Source organism: Rhea americana, unplaced genomic scaffold (assembly GCF_003343005.1).
Source record: "Rhea americana isolate MKP2758 unplaced genomic scaffold, rheAme1 scaffold_9, whole genome shotgun sequence".
Lineage (NCBI taxonomy): Eukaryota > Metazoa > Chordata > Aves > Rheiformes > Rheidae > Rhea > Rhea americana.
Window position 1 is genome coordinate 9,080,771 of NW_028187088.1, and position 15,549 is coordinate 9,096,319.

The window sequence follows — 15,549 nt, forward strand, 5'->3', positions numbered from 1 at the left end:
ATTTGAGTTAAACAATAGACTCTGCTATCTGCAACAGTAGCAGTGGGAAGGTTTTTATTCATCTTTCAAAATTACATTGTAGGTAGTGCTGTAAGAAAACAATTTTTCTGTTTCCTCATCTAAACCAATCTATTTTAGCAGGATAACAGAACATGATGTGTATATATTTTTAAATTCACCTTCTGTCTGGATAGATATAACAATTTTTCCTTTGGGAGAGTCTTATATATTCCATGCAAAGTATCAGGCCACCTAGAGGTGGTTTTGTAGCCTTGAAGACGGGAAATCTGGATTCACTTTTGATCCTCCATTGTTTCTGCATCACTTTTAAAGTCATGGTAATAGCATGCATTGCTTGGGACAGTGTATTCTTGTCTGCATGCAAGAATAAGTTCTGAAATTATATGTTTATTTTTCACTGGGTAAAGAGCTAAAGCAATGCGACCATGTAGAAGAGCCCTTCCACTCTTGTTAAGTCGATAGGATGCAATGGCGTTAGTGCATTTCTGAGGCAAGCTGGAATGGAAGTTGACAAAAGTGTATCTCCTGGCCACCAAAAGTTGTGATAGGTTTCCCCAAACCATAAGGCTGTCTGCAAACATGCGGCAGTCCGACAGTGTTGTGAGTTGGTGCAGCTCACTGGTGAGYTGAAGAGAAGACACACTGTGGCTCTGGGGAACATCTGATTTCTGCTCCAGGATTGGAGCAGGAGACAGGATTAAGAGAAAGGCTAAATCTCCTGTAGGTAGATTTGCCTTTCCCGCTTCTTCCCCTTTCCTGATAAATCTGCTCCTGGCTTCCTTTCTGGTTCTCCTACCTTCTTAAGTTTTGTATTCTCTAGTTGCTCTGTGGGCTAGTAAACTTGTTTTTTTTAAGGAATTAGAATTAAGATTTTTTTAAAGAATGCAGAAACATTCAAGAAAGATTTAAGTATAAGAATGAGGAATTTAAGAGAAAAATCATCAAAAAAATAGAAAAAAAGAGAAAAATGTTTCAAAATAAAGATCAAAACAAAATCTTGGAGAAGGTGATACTGCTTCTGTATGAGTGATCACAGAGGCTAATTTTTAAAAATAAAGTATACTACTCACAGCCATCATAACTGATACCTTCAATGAATATGAGCTTTTTATATATTAAAGAGAAAATATTAAGACTAAAGGCAATCTCAGAATGGAATGACATTACCCTTGCTAAAAAAGACAGGCAATTTTTTGAAGAAAATGGAATCTTTCAATCGCAGATGTAAACTAAATCCCTGCACTGGAGCTGAAAGCCAAATTGCATTTAATATCTTAAGCAGACATTTYGCTAGGGATAGATTAATGTTCGGCCAGCAGAGATCAGCAGGAGGACAGGAACTTCAACACTTTATRTCTAATTGCACTTCTGGAGAATTAGAAAAGCATGCCAAAGAGCAATTGTGTCTATGTTGAACATAGACACCAATTTTTCTCCACACAATATTCTCAGCTATTGTAGATATACCACAATCTTTGATGTTTTTTTTTTGTTTGTTTGTTTTTTTCAACTAGATGGAAGTAATCTGGTAGAATGCAAAAGGATCACACTGGGCTGAAACTAAACATTTGTAACTTTAGTTCACACTTCCAAGATTAGTGTCTTGGTAAAAATCAACACAATATCTGACATGTTTTAGTTTGGCTACCCTTGATTATTATCACTTCATAATATGTTGTCATTAACACCACCCCAAATTAATCCTAAAATAAGTCTTGTCCAAATCTAGCTTTCTCCCTTACATGGATGTAAAGTTTTTGTCTGTTTATTTAAATGATTAGGCAACCTGGAAGAAGGCAGTTGGAAATAAGGTTTATGTCTTTTAAGTGGAATACTTTAATAATCTTAAATTGAATAATTAAGCCACTATTTACACTATAGCCTAATGAGTGTGAGGATTACAGTGAATAATGTCATAGCATAAATGCGAAGATAATGTGAAAAAATTACACAAAATACTAGTTAATGTAATGAAGCTGCTTGATTTAATTGTTCTTCAATCCAATTTTGAAAAGCTGATGGCAAAAATGTACTCCTCATTGCATAGAATTTTAAAGTAACAGATTCATTAGAAGAAAACACTGTGCAATGATGCTTGCATATAGGTAGGAGTTTTCAACCTGCTATCAAAAGATTATGAATCTTCTGCTCTCTCCATGCATGGAAATGAACATGAAATGATTTTTCATGTTTAGAGGTTGATGTTAGGGCATCAAGTCAATGGGAATACACTGTAGGAGCACAAGGAATTCTGGCAGGGAAAAGAGGGAAAAAATGGGAAAAGATGGTCTAGACATCTACTTAATTATATGTTCAAATATTCAAATAATATTCAAGTACTATTCAAATGTAGAGCTGMTTGCAATCTTTTTCATTACTGTCCAGTATTGTCTTCTTGTAAAACAGAATGCAAAAAGCAATTACRATGTCCTGATCTCCAATTACTTTTGAACAATTTGTAAAAAAGACAAAAAAGYGAATAATTTTAATCACTTTATTTCTTGTTCAAAATACATATGAAACAATTAGAATAAAATTATTTCAAATGTGTTCTTTTCTTTTTCTTTTCTTTTTAATATAAAATTATCACAAACTGTACACTTCATAACATATCTTTTGAGGTTTCATTGTTACATATTTTTTCAGAACTGACAAATAGATTCACACTTTGTAGAGAATACATTGTAAAAATACTGAAATGTGTTACAGCTCTTAGAGGCTAGTGCAAAAAAAAAAAAAACATTTGCTATCAGTAGTACAATTATATACTCTCAAGTTTCACAAATGGCTGTTTAGCGCATACAAAAAGCCAGTAACACGAGTTCAAAAAGTTTTGTTTTCTTGTCTCTATAACGCAGAAGCCAAGGATATTGACTTGAACAATGGCTAGGTATCAAATCACAGACCTCATTTAAAAAGTCACATCATGAACACCGAATAAAAGGTACTAAAACAGTCAAGTATTTAATATTATTATGACTAGTCCTGGTCAGCCAACACCACATAGCAAGAAGAGACAAAAATCTTAGAACTCTGCAGTTCTGTGTAAGCTACATAGACTTGGCAACATTTGTGATCTAATCATCAAGATTATTTTAAAGGTAGGGAGTTCTGTTAGAGTTGTGYCAGTTAGGGCCTTGTCCACTACCCCATACTGTCACAGCAAAGATGCCTACTCTGATGGACATTGTATCAGGTGCTTTCTTTTAGTATTTTAAAATATTCAGTATTTTTTTATTTGTCAATATTTCTTATGGCCGGGAACTCCAATTTAACTTCCTACCTTTTAAAGCATACACTCTGGAGAATGCCTTCCCCACAAATAAGCATCTACTAGTTAAAACAAAATGTTCTCTGCTGTAGGAAAGATGTGGCTAATTTCTATATTCTACTCCAATTTTCATGAGGAGCCTCCTGAAGTCAATCAGCTTGAATGTAATTTGGATGACATGCTCATGGGAAGAAATGAGAGGCTTTTAAGGACTCCTCTTGCACTGGCTACAAGGACTTTTGGTTCATGTGCAAGGAGCAGGCCCTGCCAGCCTACTTCCTAAGGTGAGGAGGACTAGGCAGAGCAGGACAATGAGTAAATGGAACTGGCTTTGCCTACTCCTTCCTGGGTAGTACGGCTATGCTGTCATGGAAGGTGCCGAAATGCACTTCTCGCATAGACTGGCATGAAGACCACTACATCAGTCCCTTCCTATTCAGCAAAGCACCTGAGCAGGTGCTTCATTCAAGCTGTAGGCCCAAGTCATAGTGACTTCAGGGGAATCAACTGGCAGCTCATATTTAAAAATATTTCAAATGTTTGCTGAATAAAGGCCCTTACTGTGAGCCCCATAACAAAGGGGAGAAAGCACAAGTTAGATGTGCATMTCCAAATCAGGACACCAACAGTGGCCACTTGTAGGATAGAGAACTAGCCATATCCCCTCCTTAGATGCGTGCATTTAAGTCCAATATATCCTACTGATACTACTCATGTAAATAGAGGGGGAAGAGTTTAGACTCACATTTCAAAGAAGAAGTAAGAAACAATACTAAATATATATCTATACTTTTTCATTACACTGAGAAATAGTTTTCTGTTTATTTAACAAAAGTAAATTTTGTTTATTCTTTCTCTATAGAAATATAAAGTGAAAAGAAGTGCTTCTCATCTGATGTGCAACAGGATTATCTAAATATTACATATTAAAGATTTAATCTATACAGATACCCTCTGAGCTTCAGTAGCAAGATGGCATCACTTGGAAAACTGTAGGCCACTATTTAAAAGGAAAGGCCTAAGAAAAATATATCTGACCGCTGTGCCTGACTACAGAGACCAGACCTTTTTATTCACCAAATCAAGCAGCTGAGACTCATATTCCTTACCAGTATTAGTAAAATCAGCATATGCCGTAAACAGTTCATACCCGAGAGATCCACTGAAGGCTTTGAATACAACGTGAACTGTCAGCAAACCACAAACACCCATGGGGGATATAAGAGAATTCATTCCACCTGTCTCAAGACTCCTTACTAGGTTTCTTTCACAAGATGCTACCATACATCATCACATGCAATCTGACGCAAAGCCAACTGAAATCAATGGCAGTATCTGCTTGATTTCAATGGTGGGCTTGTCAAGTACATAATGCTGTGCTTCAGAACAAAAAGACACATTAAAAAGGCCTATAGAATTATTTTGCTGGATATATTTAATGGTCTATTGCCATGATATTAAAAAATATTTTGATTTTAATTAACAGCAATTAATAGACTTAAAACTTGTTTTGAAAGCATATAACAACTCTTGCATACTGGAAATATAATGATAATGAATATATTTCAGTAAGCTTTCTTCATTAATGCAAAATATAYAAATGTGTATTATTATTAAAAGTACACCTTAAAAGACTCAATTTAATCACTTTTTGTGCTACATTATTTTAATAAATATTAAAGCTGCAGTAGACACATTTACCATTTTGTGATTTTCTTGAGAGAGCCAAAAAAGGGAGTGAAATATTTTAATTCTAATTTAAAAAAGAAAAAAAAAGATCACAGAAAAAGCTAAATGTGTTCTTGTCAATATCTTTATATTTTGCTGTCATAAATATTTTTGCTAAAAGGCTTTTAAATGTTTTTTTTTGCGTCAATATTATCTTCAGTGCATGAGTAGATTGGTACTTGAGTACCACTTTTTGCCCTGCTTAGAGATTAAATTATAAAGTTTTGTCTTAAAAAAAAGTACTTTTTTAACAACAGTACAGAAAACAAGGCAAAAAATTCTAAAAGATGCCTTGAAATAATCTGAATGAAATCTCTTTTCTCAGCATGGATTGTTCATTATCAAGCCCTCTTCAGGTAGGGCTGCTATTTGACTTCATGGGTTGCCCTATTTCTTGAGGGCTTGAAGAATCAGACCCAAGATTTAAGAAATTAATCCTCAGAGCTTCCTGGCTATGACCTACAATTGTCTATCTGCTACTGGCAAGTAGCTAAAGTGCAATAGTGCCAGGCTCCCTTTCAGAATAATATATAAAACATCCAGCTGTGGAGATTCAGTTGCTGGCTGAGATAAAGCTGTACACTTTATAGTTGTCGATTTTGATTCTCTGGCTCAAATTTACTTAGTAATAGATAATAATGATTTGGYGGCCTAAGAACCTAGAAGGTTAAAGAGCTAAATAAATTAATCAAGTTCGTGTGCAATAAGGATAATTAAGAACATTAAACACCCTGTGTAAAGCGTGAAAGGAATAAGTGCAATATTGTGTAAAGTGCTCTTCGAAGAGTCTGCTGAATCCYCCCTTTTCTCATTTTCTGGGGTAGCCAAATCTGTCTTTACATAAAGAAGACACATACCCCTCCACACATTCCCACCTACCAAAAATAAGTATATTGGGCACCTCTATGACTTGTTCAGCTATGTAGTCATTTCCTTCATAACCATTATGCAATGAAACCTCAGAAAACTGTGGTAAGGGGAGTAATGGCCATGTGTTGACCACTCTAATTTTTAGTAAAATGCAGCCACCCCAGGGTGAAGCAATCACAGCACACTCAGTACTATGCGACAATTTAGGACAAAGGAAGAAGAATTCCTTATTCAGCTGAACCTGCATGAATAGGAAGAACAGGAGGAGACAGGATTTGTCTGGAACATCAGTGCCAGGACCCTCCTCATACACAAAGAGCCGTGGGATATTAAGTGAGAAACGCACTATAATTATGACCTCAATTTTGTGAGTCATCTGGCACCTGCAACAGCCTGGTGACTCTTACGCCATTGTGTGACATTAGTCTAGCCATGCTTTGAAAGCAAAACTGGTACCTTGTGAATCACTGTAGCATTTTCAAAAGGTGCTTCCTAATGGTTTCTAATTCAAGTACTGATTGTCTGAAGCTTTGAAAATGTGAGAGATAACATCAAATAAAAAAATTATTTTTCACCTTTCAGAGACTCTCAAATCTATGTCAGGTGCCAATAAATTAAGAGGCCATCACAGTAAATAGAGAGGAACATGTCTAAGCACACCCTGGCTATGCACCTTTTGGCCCCAATCATGCTGCAAGAGAGAGACTGGAAGGGTAGGATATGCTGTGAACAATTGCCAGTGCTCTTTGCGGTGCAAATCCTCTGGGATCAGGATCTCTGGGGCTGAGAGTTATTTTTATTTTAAGAATAGATCCATGGTCTGCAGCATGGCTTCCCACTACCCTTCAAGCTTGCAAATGGCTGTACAAGACATGAGGTAGGGGAATTGCATGCAAAATCTTTCTTTTGGACATGCTTGCTACATGCACATTTTCTGACCACTGCATACACTCACAATTCACCCCTTTCTTATATTTTCCACTTTCATTTTTAATAGTTTTTTTTCTAGAGAGCTCTTTACATGCTCAATGGGCTTTCTTTGCCTCCTATCTTCTCTTGTATTCATGACCCAGATGCTATAAAAGCATTTAAATATCATCTTTCTTCTTCAGTCCTCTTCATTTCTGATSCAACTATCAGTCTCAACTCATAGCTTATTAAACACACTAACATGCCTCCTTTACCTCTCTCCTCTTGCAAACTGTAAATGTATTCATATAAACAGACCTGCTGTATAAAAACAGCTGACAGCTCACAACTCCTCCTCCTCAGAAATTTATCTACAAGCTGTCCTCAAAAACAGATTGCTTTTTGGTGATGGTAATGTTAAGTGCCTAATATGCCAGTCTCTTATGTTGACAAACATTTTTTTAGAACATCTCTGGTAACAGGAATCACATAAGGGCTAAACAAGGCAGGAAGCCTGTACCTACAGGAAAAGATAGTTAAACAGTAGGAAATACTTCCTTTCCTTATAACTCTGAGCTGTCTCAAGATACCAGATCTTAAATCTATACCATTCTTCTATATAGGAAAGGAACTTTAGGTGTGTTCTAGAGCTTTATGGATTTCTAGTGAAGGTTTTATTTTTCTTTGCCCTTTTTCACATGAGTGGATGCATGGACAGATTCATTTTACTTCAAGTTTTGGAATTTCTAAGGTATAAAAATATCTTGAACTATTCTTAAAAGTAATCTCTCTAAAACATTTCCATGCTTTTACTTTGAGGGAGAATAAAACTGTGTGCACAGGGCAGGTTACTGTAGTAGAAACATATTACTTGTACTCGTTTGCTGTGTCCTGTTTGATACACGAGTGGCAAAGCACTTTGTGAGCTGTCCTGAAATAGTTGTACCCTCCATCCCTCCCTCAGTCTGTCTTCTTTTCTCTCTTCATGTCAGACTTCCTGATTTGACTTCTCCAGGGGAAAAGCAGAATTTCTTATTTTTTTCTATAGTTAGGCTAGGCTCAGAAACACTATCTCTGTAATAACTGTGCAAACCCAGAAAGTCTGAATGGATTTAAAACTTTTTTTCAGGAAGCCTGCAAATACTCTCTTGAAAATATAATGTTTAATCATAAGCTTAAATATTTAAAATAAAAGGATTTGACTTTTATTTAACTACATACATATCTATCTTGGCTAAAGGTTTTCCACTTAGTAATGGGAGATTAATCCAGTCCAATTTCTCTRTGAACTTCAGCAACAGCTTGCATCCTCTTCTGCTCAGACACAAATCTTCCCTTTTCTGAAGCAGATCTGTTGTTCTTTACTATTCTGTTTCTCCTTTCCATGCCTAGATTATCACCATTTTGGATGACCTGCATTTTTGAGACTGTGTGTGGAGCTGGTAGAATCTCCAGAGGCATTAGTGTGGATATTAACTTTTAGGAAACCTCTGTTTTTGTTAAGAAGCACCTTGATGTTAGGCATGCTCTGCCCATTAGGTTCCCCCTTTCCCCCTTTTTAAGCTTACTTATTCATCTCACTTAATTTTAGACCAATAGCCAAGTCAACATATTGTATTCATAAATTATTACAGAGAAGTTCCACTTTCATCACAGCAGTTATCTGACTTCCTGCAAATTCAACTTTCAAAGCACACTTTCATGAATTATATATCAGAGTCTTTCTGTCTTCCCTTCTAGATAATACTTTGGTACTCTGAGAATCTATTTAACCTATATTTGTATTTATTAGTCATGTTTTGCCAATGTTGACACTGAGGGTCTTCAGTAAAGCTACCATATTAATCATCAATTTATTAACATGAGCTTAGCACTACAGAGCACTCTAGGAAATGCTCTGTCGGTTCAGTAAGGCACCAAAGCTTGTCCTTAGTCCTTAATTAATAGTTCTTGTGATGGTACAGGGCAGTGCTTTAATTGATTTTTCCTGTTTTAAAGATTTTACACACTTTGTGTCCTTCCAGAGGACCAAACCCTGTGTAACGTAAAAGTAATGGTGTATGCTTGAGTGAAAAAAATTTACATAGCAATACCAGTGGCACTCTCCCCTCTGAGCCAGTAGAGGTTTCCCAGCAACAGCAACATTGGAGAGATGCTATTAGATAAAATATAAAATCACAGCCCTGAGCACTTGCTATCATCAAACATCCCCTAGCACTTAGCACAAGATTGAAGGTGTTAGTTCTGTTTTCCTGGCCAGATTCCCCTGTGATATTTAAATCCCACATGCAGCTTCACTTTCTCTTACAGTTCCAGTTCTTGCTTTCCTGTGTGCTATTAAAGAACTGCCAATTTCCAGCCAAGGCTAAGGAAAGAGGAATTGAGTATGAGACATTTATTTATTCAGACTGGGACATGGAGGAAAAGAAAGTTTTAAAATTAAGGTATTATTTGCCTTGAATATCGTAAATAGCTGTGATGAGCACCTTAGTTAATTCCTGTACCTAATGATAACTCTTACTCACGAGCCTTCCACTTCCTACATGCTTTATAGTACACGAAGAATGGACAAGTGATATGAATATTGTAATGATTATCAGTTTCAAAAGGAGCTTTTCATTTCAGAGCTCTGAAGTTGCATTGAAGAGCTGTGAGTTTGCTACCCTATCTTCTCAGTTATTTTCCTTTGTCTTTCTTAGCTCTGTCGTCTGTTGTGTGGCAAAATTTATCTGTTTCCTGATAACAGAGAGCACAGAATTTAAAAGGAGAAGGCTCAGAAGTCAAGCAAAAGTGAATCTGTCAGCTAAGGATTAAACTGAATCTCAGCAGTGATGTGAATGAAAAAGAAGATTTTCCATCGAACATGATCAATATTCTCATCATGCATTACAGTTTGGATTGTCTGTTGGATATGATATGAGCTTTGTCCAGAAGTTAATTAACACCATCTAATTAACAGTGCACATGTAGGTCATACTTTACACCTACAGAATTTTCAAGCATATTCAGTTGTATGAATAGAGTCATATGAACTTTTAAGGTCAAGAAAATGTCTCTCAATATGGATTTGTCCAGTATTTATCACAGACTGAAGCCTATTTCTGATTAGGCCTGATTGTTTGGTTGTAATAGAAGTGCTAAATCATAATGATTATACATTTTGCAAGTGCAAATACTTGTGTGTGCAAATCTAGTTTTTTGCATGCTCAAATAAGAAAAATTCAATTTTTGCAGGCACATTCATAGATTTCWAAAAAATTTGGCATTTTCCTCAAGAAAAGAGCTCTATCACTGAATTCTAAAATAGGTCTTCACCACTTTTTCAACCTTTTGCACAGTCCAAAAATATAGTCAAATGATTTCAAAAGTTGTTAAGACTCTTAATGAAATTAATGGAGTTTAATAAAAGTTGTGGGATATAATCTGTTCGTTGATTAAAAAAATAGCAGAGTAATCTGTGAACTAGATCATCATATAAGATGTGCATCATTATGTTCAAAACTTTCAAAAGGATTTAACTGAAGCCCATAAAAAACTGAGAAGTAGAGAATGGATTAATTGAATAAGTCTTTTTTTGGAAACTTTGTTTTCTTAACATTGTTAAGAAAATACATCCATAGAAAGAAGTAGTTAGAAAGTGATTGCCTTTTCCTTTGGAAAAATTTAACCCAAACGAAAACATTTCATGCTTGCTCAAAATTTTCTACAAAAATATTCAATATGGTTGTGGTAGTTTAAGAAAAATACCTAGTTTTGGTATTTAAACATAACATGCCAAAACATTCCATACATTGAAAAAACAATTTTGAAGGGGAACTTCTGACCTCGTATACTAGGTTTTGTTTTATCTTAGTGACTCCTGGCCACTTTCTCTGTTCTGGCCAACAAGTAAGGAACACGAATTTTGTTCTCTTGGTGTTTTCTTGAAGCCAAAAAATGRACAGTGTTACTGCTCCCTGTTACTCTGACAATTATAAGGGACTCTGGAGAAGTTACTTCCTTGTCAGCTTTCTGCAGAATGAGAGTAAAGACGTAGCTATCCTACTCCAGCTATCCTACTGGTCAAAATCCCACAGGTTATTCATACTCCTACATGTTAAGGCCAGGAGTTATCTTTCAGCAGTGCAGACAAAAGTAAGGGTGAAGTCTCTACGAACTGAACAGAAGCCCAATACAGACAAGAGATAGCGGGGAAGAGCCAGTTATTTGCTGGGAGAGCGAAGGGAAGGGCCATATCAGCAGAAGTTTACAATACAAAAGTCTAAGGTTGAAATAAAGGAGTGCAACATGTGACCTGCATCTTATTGGATGTGAGCTATTGTTTGCAGTTGCACTGGAATCCTAAATCTACCTGTGTTTTAGGATCTTATTTTATATTTTGCATAGTTCTAATAACAATTTTATGGTTGCTTAGAGCAAATCTAACGGTCCCTGAAAACTTATTTAATGTGGGGAGGGGAAACAGCTGTTTGAAAACTGTATTTACCCAAAAGACTAGAATGGCTCATTAGGTGCATTTGTATGTGGGYTTTTTCACTTTCCAGTGCATTACTGAAAATAAATAAAAAAAATCAGCAGCTCCCCTGGAACCACTTAATCCACCTTGTACTTTCTCTGTACAGTTCTGTGGTTTACAGTTTTGAAAGYATAAAAAGCTCTGCAGTGCAAAATACAATTCTTATTAAATACAGTTAATGTTTCCAGKAAATCATTTCTACAAAAAATAACTCAGGCTTTTAGAAGTGTGAGTTTTTCAAATTGCTGTAAAATTACTAGAATATACTTTACACCAATCATTTGCCAAATTCAGTTATTCTCAAATTAGGCTAATGTTTGTGACACAGCAGATAAGCAACATTCAGGGTACGGGCAGAGAGTTTACRCCTCTGCTGCAAATTAAAACATTTTACATCTCTTAATGAAGACCTGCATAAAACAACATATTCATTGACCATAACTGTGCTGCTTTAACTGAGAGAGAACTTTTTTGAGTACATTCGGAAAGTAACTTGTGAACCAAGCTCTAAAGCCAATGGATAGGTTACATTAAATATATACCCTATCTTGTGGGATATCTAAGATATCATTGAAAATGAAAAATGATCATCTTTTACATTAATTCTATTAATCACTGATAAAAAACTAAATAGAATTAATCAGAGGAGAATTTTTGAAGTTAGATGTCTTGACAATATTGCAGACTGATTTTTTCATAGATGCGGAGCACCCATAATTCAAGTTTAGATACAGAAGTCATTCACTATTGTTATGAACAATACCAAAAAAAATCAACAAGCGGGAACAAACTGAGCTATTATTCCTTTGGTGTTTGATAATAATTCAAATTTAAGAAAGTGAAAATTGAAATACCTTACTATTTATAACAAAACATACATGATACTAACAGAAAAATGAAATAGTTAAAAAGATGTTGCTCATTGCTGAACACTTATGCTACATTTGATTGTGAAATTGTTAGATTTTTGGATATTAGGTGCAAAAAAGTGCAAAGAATATTTAGTCAGCTGTTACAGTACCACATTACAAAAAGTATTTTCTAGGCCACAATGGCCACTTTTAATATAGTTTATATTAAGATAAATGTATACACAAAATAGCTTTTCAATCTCCACATGTACAGCTATGTATGTCTTGCAAACAATCTTGCAATTGTAACAATCTTGCAAAATCACTGTGAAAATGGTCTAGGCCATGAAATCTCATGATGTTGACAATGATAACAGAAAAAACTCCCCACAAGGGAGAGCTTGTTCTCCTGTTTAAAAATTTACTCATGCAGAGCAAATGGTGGAATGAAATTCTGCAAGGCTGCTCTGTATTTATGGTGATTAAAATACAATCTTTAGGACACAGGATCAGTGGACAGCATTACCAAGCCTCTCTGAGAAAAAAACTATTTCTATCCAGAGGCCATGAAAAGCAACCTGCAGTGTACATTCAAAAACTTGGGCTGGAGCCTCTTTTTTCTTTCTTTTTTTTCTTTTCTTTTCTTTCTTTTCCTTTTTTTTTTAACATATAAAGAATGACTGAAAGCTTTATTTGTTTATTAACTTTCAGTTTGTGTACAAAATTATTTATATCTGATTTTCTTTTGCCTCAGAAACACTTGGAATGTTAAGACCAGCCTTCCTAGCTTTCCTGAAGCAGTTAAGACACTTCAAGGCATATTTGACTGTCTCAGGGACTAGTTAAATGAATGGGAGAACTGGATCTTTAAAAACATATTCTAAGTTATCTAGGAAAAACAAATCAAGCCAAAATGGTTATTTAGAAGTTTGCCTAATCCCCTTTTCCTTTCATTAAGGGAATCATTCAGATTAACTCTCACAAATTCTTTCATTATTACGGAACAATTATACACTGGCATTTTTCTGTGTATGACAGTTTTCTTCTGTAGGCTTTGGAAAATATTATCTTCACAGCCTTCTTTATACATTGCAAAGATACAAAAAAGAGTAACCATCCCAACTTTTTTCTAGTTGCAATTCAYCTTCCAAAACCCCCAGCCCAATCATGTAGTCTTTTCTGTGCCCTTCACAGGGCTCTTTATACRAAAATATTAAGAAAACAGCTATCTGATGGAGATAAACTTTAATGCTATCAAGAATCAAGTCCACAAAATAATTTGCAATTCTCTTACAGTTTTTAAACTAGCTCACTTCAGCTAACATTTTTTTGAATGTGCTGCCACTGTATGTTCTAATACATGAGTTTACCCGTTTATAAAATTGTAACATTTTGATTTCTCTCTCCATATATTGATACAAAGCACATCTCAGATTCATAGATACTGGACACCTAATTCTTGACGCATCCAGCCAGAGACTAGAAACAAACCTATGTGAGCTATGCAGTCAGTCAAAATAGCTTTAAATAAATCTAATATTGCCATATTAAATCAGGAATCATATGTATGTTGTGTGTAACTGCAGGTGCTGGTCATTTTTTCAATAGCTAAAATTCATTAAATAAATTCTTTGACTTCAGAGTATTCACTCAGCTACAGTCTGGCCTGAATAAGGACTGAATAAGGACTGCATGATGACCACAGCAAATGGACTATTTTAAAGGCGCTGGATCCTTCTCACCAGGAGACACTTCTGCGACACTGTATCGACCTCAGCAGGACTCATCATRGACACATTTGTTGTCTAAGCAGTACCTGCACCAGCGCTGTCCAGTGCCAATACAGGGACACCTGTGCTGGCTCTGAATTAGCTGGKGGACAACTGAAGTGAAAGGGCTACATGAGTCTGGCCCTCTGCATATGCCAGGTATTTTTGCTGGGCAGGTGAACGAGCTCCACGCACGCAGCTGGCCTCCTGACTGCTAGAAGAGTTGAACTGTGTAGCCCCAGCTGTGGAATCTGGTCCATAAAGGCTAAACTAAAACCCGGTGAAGCCAGTAGCTCCAGTGAGCTTTTGATAAGTCTTTCCTCCCTACTCATGAATGAACTAATTTTCCAAAATGTGACAACAGTTGTCTTTCCTTGATGAGACCGCTTTGAAGTGTTATCTTAAGAAGTCATACAGGATTTAGTGCAATTTAGAGGCAACTTACCACAAGGTCTATATATAACAATTTGCTCTACCTCGAAGGAAGTAGGCATTACAAGCTGCAGTTTTTTTGAATTGCTTAAGAGATTCTTTTTTTCTGATTTCTTTGTCTATGCAAAGGTATAGCTCATATCAAAATACTGCTCAGATATGACACTGGATATATGCCAGAGAGAAAACAAGTGAATGGATTTTCATGAGGAAAGATTATTTTTGGCTCAAGTAAACTTCATTTATAAGTTAAGAAATTATTATAAACTGYAATATAAGACTTAGAATAGGAAAAATGTGTTTTAATACAAAAATATGGATACAGTTCATCTGYGGAAGCCAAACCTTGTGTTAATGTAGATGTGAGCTACATGGGAGCTTTGGACACTGAACTTGATGAATCCATTCTTGTGCCTTAGGGCGTAAGTGGTGGTTTTGGTGAAGAACAAGATCCCTGGCTATCAAAACTGGTTGCTCGGCCAGGCAACTGAAAGAAAAGTGTTAGTTTTATGAATGTCATCATATCTGTCCATGTATTACAATTGTTTCTGAGGATAARATAATCCCCCACAGAAAAATATGAATCATAGTTAGATCTTCTCTATTGTTTTTTGGCTGATAATCAAAATCAAGTTTTTAATCAGTTCTTTCTGGATCAAAATTTGCAGTAGAGMTAACAATGGAAATTCCTAAAATGACCTCCTGAAAACCCCCTCTGACTCGTTCCAAAGGAGTAGGTTTATTTCACCATCCAGGGGTGGTATCTCTGTCCCCAAACATACAAATGCAAACATACAATGCAGAGAAAGCCAGGAATCTCTGACAAGATGCTTCTCTCCAGCACTCAAAAGGAGAAGTTTCCCTGCTCTCATATTCTTCTTCTGGAGTTTAACTGGAACCACAATATTGGGCTTTTTCTGCCTGTCYCTGGAGATTCTTTGTAGCCAGATACTCCACAGTGGGGAAACACAGTGGCCAATGCCACCTTAGCTGACAACTAATTTTCCTAGAGAAACTGGTTCATGAGAGGGCTAAACAGTGTGTCCTCTGGGTCCCAAAGCAGGGCCTGCTGCTTTTCAAGGCTTCCCTATGAATCCTTCCAAACCCAAAGCCAGTAAGCATTTTGTATACAGAAAACCGGTAAGATGTGGCCACATCAGACTCCTCTCTAAGCCCAGGGAG

General features: G+C 36.1%; 1 protein-coding gene across 1 annotated transcript in view; it reads right to left on the reverse strand.

Annotated features, from left to right (window-relative positions):
• Positions 1–14,571: 14,571 nt before the first annotated feature.
• The window catches only part of SYT10 (synaptotagmin 10), a 33,864-nt gene continuing 32,886 nt past the window's right edge, over positions 14,572–15,549 (reverse strand). The window contains exon 7 of the mRNA XM_085324026.1: positions 14,572–14,854. Coding sequence (XP_085180152.1) covers positions 14,783–14,854 — 72 coding nt within the window. The 3' untranslated portion in view covers positions 14,572–14,782. The remainder of the gene's footprint in view (positions 14,855–15,549) is intronic.